We start from the raw sequence: 10058 nt of genomic DNA on the forward strand, positions 1-10058 counted from the left end.
ACTATTGTAAGACAGCACATCCATCAGGACTATCAAGGGGTCCCTTGCTTTCATCTCTTCCACTCTCAGGTTTCCGGAAGCCTTTTTTAGCCTCTCCTTTACGCGGCTCAGTTTCCCTTCCGTGCTGCATCCTACTTTTTGGCTTTATTACTGGTTATTAAAATTAACATAACTTAAATTTTGATATTAAATTTCCATCCAAACATCTCTTTAAATACACGTGCAGCAGCCAGTACAAAGTATGTCTTACGTTTGTGACATCTTTGTGACTTCTTCATTCAGTTCACTCGGTCCAGACAGTTTACTAGGTCCAGACAATTTAATCTGTCCTGACAGTTCACTATGCCCCGGCACTCCACTCGGTTCAGGCCCTGGTTTTTTAAGCTCAGTAGCGCTGTAATTTAAATGATTTTGTTTATATTAATTTCTGTAAACATCTAAAAGTAACTTTCATAGTGGTGTTAAATTATTTATATTACCTTGTAGAAATATTTTTAGGAGTTGTTTTTACTTGTTTTGAATTTTTCTTGACAAGCATAATTTTTGCTTGACTTGACAAATGCAAGTTTCTTGTTTTATAATCTGAAAATAAAACAAAATTTATATTGTTGTTTAAGTAAGAAAGAATAATAAAAGAAATATTGAAGGCAACATACAATTTTTGCGACTGCTTCATGTTCTATAGGATTTTTCCACCAATCTCGATGCAATCCTGCTTCGTACACTGTCCAAAGAATTGTCGAAAGTCAAAGAAAATTCACCTAGAATTTTCCCTAGTCTTGTCTTTCATCGCTCTTGGAATGGACAGGGGCCAATCAATATCTTTTATTGAATATGTTGTACTAGGACTTGTTGTAGAAGAATCTTTTTTTTTTTTTTTCCAAGGAGGAATGCTTAATGCATACTCCGTGCCTCGGGGAAGACACGCGAGTTATGTGAGATTCTCTTCCCGAATGGGAGCATACCCACTAAACCTCCTTGTTCCCTCATGGCCATAGTGTGGGGTGCCACGGGATCGCGTGAGCTTGTCACCGCGACGCCCCACTGACCGCCCCGGGAGGGGCCCTCTCTGCGCCCCCAAAGGGGCGCTGCACCCTTAGGCGCTCCTTGAAGACGACACCGTGCAATGCAGGTTCGGAATCCCCGCCTCCCCCGCTGGTGCCGCCTAGGGTTTATAGAGACCCCGCCTCTTGGCCCCCGTCTTGATCAAGACAGGGGCCCGCGGTCCCGGTGATGGCCACCGGGATTACGCGATGGGACGCAGGATCACACGCCATCGCATAACAGCTCTGCAAGCAGAGTGCTACCGAGGTCGTGCTCCCACGTCCCGACCGACGGCCACGACCCTAGTGGGCCGCGCCACCCACCACGCTCAAGGCTTACCCTCACCTTTCGCCGCCCTGAAAAGGGCAGTTACTCAGCTCGGGTTCGCCGCCCTCTCATGTACGGACCCACAAGTGGGCCCGCACCCTAACCTACCTTAATTAACTTAACCTAGCCTACTCTAAACTAACCTATAGGTTCGCCCTCACCTTTCCCTGTGGTACTCAGCTCGGGGTCACCTCCCTCTCTTTTGCGAGCCCACAAGTGGGCCCGCAGCCTAACCTAACTTACATAACTAACTAACCTAATAGACGCTCGCCCATCGGCGAGCGCCGCCCTCTCTTTTGCGAGCCCACAAGTGGGCCCGCAGCCTTTTTTTTTTTTTTTTTTATATGAGGGGAAATGCAGTTGCGCACCCCTGCGCCGGGCAGTGCAATGGCGCAGGGAGTGTGGGACTCGCCTAAAGACGTTCGGCCATACCCACTAAAACCCCTCGGGCCCTCCACGTCGCCTTGCGGCTGGGACACGGGAACACTCGCGCAATCTTCCGCGACACAGCCGGCGACCGTCCGCTACCGCAGACTCACATCTTCACGGGGGCAGTGAGTACCCCCCACAACGCTCGTCATAAGGCACACCCATAACGCCGGGAGCGCCTAGCATCTAAAAAGGTATGCGGCGGACGATGGGGCAATGGGCCGTCCATCGCCCGGAGCTCTCCGCTAAGGAGGTAGACGGCGGGTGTGCGCCTGCCGCCTGCGTCCATCGCGACGTCGGCGAAGAGGGTCCGCGGCTGCGTCCTCCTCTCGCCGTCGTTCTGCCGCCTCCTTCAGCGCCATCACCTCCTCGCAAAAGGAGGCCACAGCGTTCCAGGAACTCTCGCTACCCACCATCGCGTTGACGACAGCGGGCAGCGAGAGGTCCCTCCCTATTTCTGCCGCGAGTGCGGCGCGCTGGTCCGACCATTTCCCACAGAACTCCAGCGTGTGCTGGGCCGTGTCCTCAGCATGGCCACACTCGTGGCACCTCGCACTGGGCTCTCGCCGCGCAATCCGGCACAGATACGCCCCGAAACAACCGTGCCCCGAGAGTACCTGCACCAGACGGAACGTGAGAGCCCCGTGCTTCCGACCCATCCAGAGCTCGAGGACGGGCCGGATCGCCTCAATCGTGCGTTGGCCTGCGGACGCCGTGAGCAGCCGCTCCCGCCAGACAGCGATGAGCTGCGCCTCCGCCGCCCGCCGCCACGCACCCTCCTCGACCGCGGGAGGAGGCTCCCCCCGGGATCGGGCTTCCGCCCTCCGCCAGTAGGCGCCGGAGAGCACCTCCGCGACGAGGTCCCATGGCGGCGTCCCCGCCAGCACACAGGCCGCGTCGCACGACACTGTGCGATATCCACGGGTCACTCTAACCGCCATGACCCTTTGCGGCTTGCGCAGCAGGGCCCGAGTCCGGGCGGTCAGAGTGTCTGCCCAGATGGGCGCACCGTACAGCGCCATGGACCGCACGACGCCTGTGTACAGGCGACGACACCGCGAGCCCGGGCCGCCAAGGTTCGGCAGGAGCCGGCTAAGGCCCCCGGCCGCCCCCAGGAGCTTCGGTACCAGTCGCCGGAAGTGCTCTTCAAATTTCCATCGGCTGTCAAGGACGAGTCCAAGGTACTTCATCGTACCTCCGACGCCGATGAAAGTCCCGCCCACCATAATCGCAGACTGGGTCGGAGGTGCTCGTCGAGGCCCGTAAAAATACATGGCCTCAGACTTGTGCAATGCAACCTCCAAACCCAGACGGCGGATTCTGGCCACCATAATGGCCAAGCCAGCCGTAGCCCTGCATCGGGCCTCCCTGTGAGTGCTGCCCCGCGCCGTCACCAAGGTGTCGTCAGCGTAACACACGACTTCAACGCCACCCGGGAGGGGCAGGCGCAGCACCCAGTCGTACCCGATGTTCCATAGGAGCGGCCCGAGAACCGACCCCTGCGGAACACCACACGACGTTGCCCGCTGCGACCAGCCGACGCTGGTTGGGTACGCGACCGAGCGTTCGGAGAGGTAGGCCGCGACAATCCTCCGAAGGTACGGCGGGAAACCGTGGTATCCCAGCGCCTCCCTGATGGTTTCCCAGGGCAAGGTGTTGAAGGCGTTGGAGATGTCCAAAGACACCACCAACAGCACTTCGCCCCGGGACTCCGCATCTTCCGCAAGGTCCCTCACCCGCGCTATGGCGTCCAGGGTGGACCTGCCAGTGCGGAAGCCGAACTGGTTGGCGCTGAGATTCGGCCCCACACTCTCCAGGTGCTGGACGAGACGAGCGGCAATCACCCGCTCAAAGAGCTTGCTGATCTCGTCCAGCAGAACTATCGGTCGGTACGCCGACGGCTCGAGGGCCGGACGGCCGTCCTTTTTGAGAAGGACCAGTTTCCCTCTCTTCCACTCACTCGGGAACTGGCCCCGCTCCAAACAGGCCTGGAATAATGCCCGTATCCACGGTCCGAGCGGCTCCAGCGCTAGGACCCAGGCGCGGCCGGGCACACCGTCGGGGCCGGGAGCAGTGTTTTTGGCGCGCATGCGCAACACCGCCGCCCTCAGCTCATCCTCCGTTACCGGCGGTGCTCCTGGATCTCCTCCCTCCCCAGTGGATTCAGCCATATCAGGCGCCTTGAAACCGGCAGCTGCCGGCGGGAACAGGCCGGCGACCACCGCGTCGACGTCATGTGGCTGAAGACTCTGGGTTATGGGAGGGCCCCTAGATCGGAGCTTTCGTCGTACGGCCTTGTAGGGCCTCCCGAATGGATCACTATCCAGAGCCCTCAGCATCTCATCGTCCGCCTGGTCCTTCGCCGCGCCGATAGCCACCCGAAGGGCCTTGACCGCACTCCTGTAGAGGGAGTAGAGCCGCTCTTCCTCCGTAGCGTCCCGGCGCCTCCGCCGACGGCAGCGGGTATACCGGCGTCTCGCCGCCACGCAAGTACTGCGCAGCAGCGTGAGCTCGGCTGTCCACCAGTACACCGGCCGTCTGGAGGGGACGGATCGGACCCTGGGCATAGCCCCGTCACAAACCCGCGCCATGGCCGCACCCAATCGCGCCGCTTCTTCACCGACCTCGTCGACACGCTCCCGGGGAGCAGAAAACCACGCCTCGACGAGAGCGGCCTCGACCAAAAAGTCCCGGTCCATCCGTGACAAAGACCACCGTGGACCCTCCTCGCTCAGGGGCCGATCTGGGCCACTCAGGTTGGACGGGGACGCGGATATGCCGAACCTCACGTAACGGTGGTCCGAAAGCGTCTCCACGTCCTCGACCACGTGCCAGCCACAAACACGGCGTGCCAGGACGGCATCGGCGAAGGCGACATCAACAATGGAGCCGCCTTGACGCCGCACGCACGTGTTGACCGACCCCCGGTTGAGGACCATGAGTCCGGTCTCCGTCGCCCAATCTTCCAACTCCCGGCCCCGCGGATCCGTCGTCGGGCATCCCCAAGCCGAGGATTTGGCGTTGAGGTCCCCCGCGACGAGCACTCGGGTGGATCGACTTCTGCCTATCAGGACGCCGATCTCAGAGATAAATGCCTCGAAGTCGGCGAGACTCCGATTCGGCGAGAAGTACACCCCGACCACCAAGATGTCGCCGATGAGGGCCGCCACGTATCCCTGACCTCGGACTACGTCCGCGAAGGCCGGAGAGCCTGTGACGGACCGGGACGTTAAGGCCACCAGCCCGTCTGTGTCCCCCACCCAATCGTCCCCAGACGGGACCCGGTAGGGCTCGGCCACCACCGCCACATGTATTCTCCACTCCGCCATGCTCTGGAACAGAAGGTCCTGAGCTCTGGCGGAGTGATTGATATTGGCCTGGAGGAGGTTGAGGGCCATTATTCGACGACCATAGCTGCCTCCTCAGCCCCCGGCGCCGCTGCCTGTTGGGATGAGTCCGAGGACTGACCGGCCGTCGGGCTCGGACCTTCCTCTCCTCCCTTCTTTTTCCTCCTCCCATTGGATGGGGGGATGCACGCCTTGCTCCCGACATGGTGCTCCGCAGGGGCGCCAGCCGCGGCGCAGACGACGCAGTGAAGCGCGGCCGTGCATCCGCGGGCCTTGTGACCTGGTTGACCGCACCGGAAACAGAGCCCGGAGCGGTCTACTCCCTCTTGGCACTGGCAAGATATGTGCCCTGGAGCCAGGCACCTGAAGCACCTGATGGGGCGGGCATCTAGCAACCTGGCCTGGGCGGACACCCAACCCACCAGTAGGCGGCCGACGGTCGCAATCTTCTTTGCAGCCGCGACGGGACACTGGACCACGACTGATCCCAGTCCGTCGCGGCCGGTCGACATTGCGCCGGCCCGTAGCTGCTCGGCGGGGCACCCTCCCGCTGCAGCAATGGCGGCAACCACCTCGGCACTGGTGGTGGCGTTGTCCAAGCCTGCCACCCGTAGGGCCACGGACTTAATAGGCCGGGAGACGCGGACGACACCACCATCCAGGACCTCCCGGAGCCTTTGGGCCAGGGAGTCCGCCTTCTCGCCGCTAGAGGCGCCCGGGAACTCGAAGACACGTCCCCCATTGGCAGCCTTCCGAAGGCGAACGCCCTGGGCTCCGAACTCGGCTGGGTTTATTTTCTCCTTCGCCGAGGCAATGACGCTGGCGTAGGTGGCACCCTGCTCCGCAGCGCCCGGCTGCAGCGTAATAACAACTGCCGACGACCGAGGCACATGCAGCTTTGCAGCACCACTCTTCACCTGAGGCCGCCTTTTAGGGCCCACCTTTGTCCACTCGCCAACCGCGGGCTGCGACGGCTGCTGCCCGGGTGGTGGGTCTTTCTTCTTCTTCTTCTTCCTTTTTCTCCTCCTCTTTCTCTTCTCTTTTTCCCCGCTAGCGGGTAAGGAGGTCTGGGCAGGACCCGACGGGCGCTGGTGTGGCGCCGATGGGGCTTTCCTTTGAGTGCCGCTGGGGCCGGGTTGAGCCGCCACTTTGGGTGCCGTCTGTTGCCGCGCAAGTTTGTCGGCGTATGTGCTCCCGTTCTTCCTCGTATCGGCCGCGAGAGGCGGCCGCAGGTTCTTCTCCGGGAGAAGTCTGTCCTCCAGCGAGGCCAGGCGGGCGTTCATCATCCCCCCGACCTGAACCATCACTGCACGACAGATCTCCTCCACGGAGGGCGTCTCGCTCGGTGTTTGTGTTTGTGGGGGCCGTGATGCGGGGGCGGCCTCCATTGTCACATCAGGGTCGGAATGGCCAGCGGAACCCCGTGTCCGCAGGTCCTCCTTGATGGTAGCAAGCTCCTTACGGAGTGCGTCCATCTCGGCGCGCAGGCGGGCATTGTCTGCCTGCAGCTGCTGTGTTTCTTCCGTTTGTGTGCGAGCCCCGAGGACTTCCACAGCTTCCTTGATGGATGCCGCAGCGTCCTTCAAGGCCCGCACAAAGGTACCCTTTAGGTTGGACGACTTGGTCGCCACCTTCATTATAATCTCCAGGTCCTCCTGCACCTGCTCATGAAGCTGAGCGGCGCATCTCTCTCCCGTTACTTCCGCAGGTCGAGAAAACAGCGCAGACCTTGTCTCGCGCCGGAAACGAGCGATCTTAGCTTCCTTCTCGAGGTCTTCCTCCTTATTCTTGGCCCGAGCTCTGGCCGCAGCCCTCTTTTCTTGCTGGCGCCACCTTGCCATCGCTAGGGACACCGCCCGGTCTTCGTCCTCGGATCCCTCGCTGAGACGGGGCCGCTTCGCGCCGAACATCGCTGCGGCCGCCTCCGAAATCTGGGACCTCTCGGAAATGACGATGTGGCTGCAGTCGGAATCCGACGCTGCCCTACCATCGCACTCCATGGTGTCATCATTGGTATGACCTGGGGCCGCCTCACGGCACTCTGCAGGTCTCCCGTTCCCAACACCAACCTCTTTTTCCTTCCTTAAAACCAAATCGCATGCTTCAGAATCCAAATTTCTCGCCAAGGTCGTTTTCTGGGTGACAGTAAGGCAGCCCTTGCCCCCCCCAGAATACGAGGGGCAGCCTGCAGCCGTAGCCACAGGGAGGGATTCTCCCTCAGCCGAACTGAGGGTACCCTCCTGGGGTAGTTTCTTTTTTCGAGATGCCATTACATAGTTCTCCAGTGTTATCGGACACCGGAAACCGCCTTTAGATACAGGGTGAGGTCCCTGACCACGATGCGCGGCCTAGAAGGCCACCATCCCACGACCGAAGTCCTCTGCAGTTAAATGTGCTGCCACACACCGACGTATTTGCCCGACAGGGTGGCCGAGTTGACCATACCTGCCGCGCCGAGGACCTTGAAGGCCCCCCATCCTACGACCCCTAAGGATCCACTGGTGTTTTCCGCGGGCCTGTCCGGTATGGGAGGCCCTGTCCGGCATAGCCCCGCGGAAAAACACCCCAACACGCCGCACGGCAGCACCTCGGTGCTCGCCGTACCCAGCACCGCCCAATGAGCGTGCTTGAGCCCCATCCTTCATCCTGTGATGATCACAGGAGGTGGAGGAGCTCCTCCTCCTCCGGGGATTTTTTATAGAGGTTCCCTTCCTCGCGGCCCAACGCTCAGTGCGCAAGGCCCCCGGTCCGCTCAGTGCGGATTACGGTTTGCTTGGCGTCCACCGATCATAAAGACCAGCGGACGGCCAAGTGTGGTGTTGCCACCGGGTAATTTTTTAGAGAGGTTTTCTTCCTCGCAGCCCCACGCTCAGTGCGCAGGGCCCCCGGTTCCGCTCAGTGCGGATTACGGGTTGTCCGACGGTGGCCGAAGCCATCGCCCACCGGCCAAAGACCGGCAGGCCCGCCGCACGGGTGGTCGCCACCCGAACTGTCCCAGAACCAGAACAGTCCGAGCAACAACCCATCGGGATAGCGCATCGCTGCGCTCCACCCGTCTAGTGTTTGGTTCACGGGGCTTTCGCCCTACCCCGACAAAAATGCCGGGGCGTTCCCCTATCCACCACCCGGGGACGCGCCACGTCGGAGTTCACCTCTCCGCCCACTCGGACAACCGAGCAGGTCCGTGGAAGTGGGCCCGCAGCCTAATCTAACTTACACAACTAACTAGCCTAATAGACGCTCGCCTAGCGGCGAGCGCCGCCCTCTCTTTTGCGGGCCCGCAACCTAATCTAACTAACCTACTTAACCTAACTAACCTAGCTAACCTACCAGTGTTTGGTTCGCGGGGCCGAAGTCCTACCCCGGCAGAAGGCCGGGGCGTTCCCCTATCCACCACCCGGGGACGCGCCATGTCGGAGTTCACCTCTCCGCCCACTCAGACAACCGAGCAGGTCCGTGGTTGTAGAAGAACCTAAACCAACAAATATAAAGGCAATTTAATACTAACAGAACAGTTTTGATAATGTCTGCTCTAACTATTCAAAGGTTAACTGATTATAAAAGGTAGTAAAATAAAGCCTACCAGATGGTATCAACGCCAAGACGTGCGTGGCTCGATTGTGAAGGGCTGCAGATGACGACAAATGTGGATATGCACTTGACTGGTTTAGATGCACATTTTTGATGCACAATGAATACAGAAAGAAACTAAGAAATAAGCAATCCAAAGAAAATAAACAAATATTTATATCTCCAAAAACTAAAAAGATGAATGATATATTTGATACACTTAAAAGCAATATTGATACAAATCAAGAAGTAACACTAGTTAATAAAACTAACACATTTGGGAATTTTGATGTTTACAATTTCTCTAGCGACAGTAAGGACAACTTTAAAACATCTGCAGTGAAACATTTGTCCCCTAAAAGAAGTACATTGGAAAAGAAATCTAAACAGGATAAGAAGAAAAAGACGTATTCGAGAAAAAATTCCAAATCTAAACCAAAACTTAGTATAAAGATAGAAAGGCCACTTATAGATGAAAGAATGAGAGAAGCACCTCCTGAAACACTGGATACATCATTCGAACTTAGAAGATCACCAAGAAATATAGCTAAAGAACCGATACCAAATATTGAGACAGAACATGAAATGGAAGTTTTACAAGATGTTAAAACCAAACACAAAGCAAATAACAAAAGAGTTAATATTAAATTAGAGAAAAAGAAAAAATCTCCTTTGAAAAATAAAAAGAAAAATTTAAATAAAATTACAAATTATATAAAATGTAATGAAACTTTTGATACCACAGTAAGTCCTTTGCCGGGATTGACCGTGGAAACAATTCCTAATAAGAATGTAGCTAATGTTTCAGCTTCACCTAAAAGATTGGAAAAGATTAGAGAAATGTTCGTAGAGAGTCCTGAGAAATTCGAAAATTGTAATACAACACAAAATTTACTCATGGATTTGGATCAAACTAGTGAATGTGGTGTTCAAGAGATCGAACATTTTGCTGAAATTCATCAAAATTCTCAGGACAATTCACAATCATCTAGAATATTGCGTTCTCAAAATAGTTCATAGTGTCGATGAATTACTAGATAAACCTAGAAGTTACATCTCAAATAAGTCTGTTTCTAGATCTAAAATAAATTCTAGAATATCGGATAATTTAAATAGAAATATATCTCGGAAATCACAAATATCTCCAATAATATTATTTCATGATGAACCACCGAATCATAATCAATCACAAAGCAACGGTTCTATAGATTCGGATAATATTAAACAAGTTAGAAATTTGTTTTACAAAACAAAACTATCAAATAAATCTAGTACAATGAAGATAGTTACACGTAATTCAGATATAAATTCATCAAAGCGAGAATCTTTAAGAGATTTAGT

The 10058-nt window shown here is 56.1% G+C and overlaps 1 protein-coding gene across 1 annotated transcript; it reads right to left on the minus strand.

Moving 5' to 3' along the window:
* Positions 1–5197: 5197 nt before the first annotated feature.
* On the minus strand, positions 5198–7417 carry LOC123722986. The gene has a single exon (XM_045685531.1). It carries the CDS (start codon positions 7415–7417, stop codon positions 5198–5200), a length of 2220 nt encoding a protein of 739 aa, XP_045541487.1.
* Positions 7418–10058: the final 2641 nt, after the last annotated feature.

This window comes from Papilio machaon, chromosome W, assembly GCF_912999745.1.
Source record: "Papilio machaon chromosome W, ilPapMach1.1, whole genome shotgun sequence".
NCBI lineage: Eukaryota > Metazoa > Arthropoda > Insecta > Lepidoptera > Papilionidae > Papilio > Papilio machaon.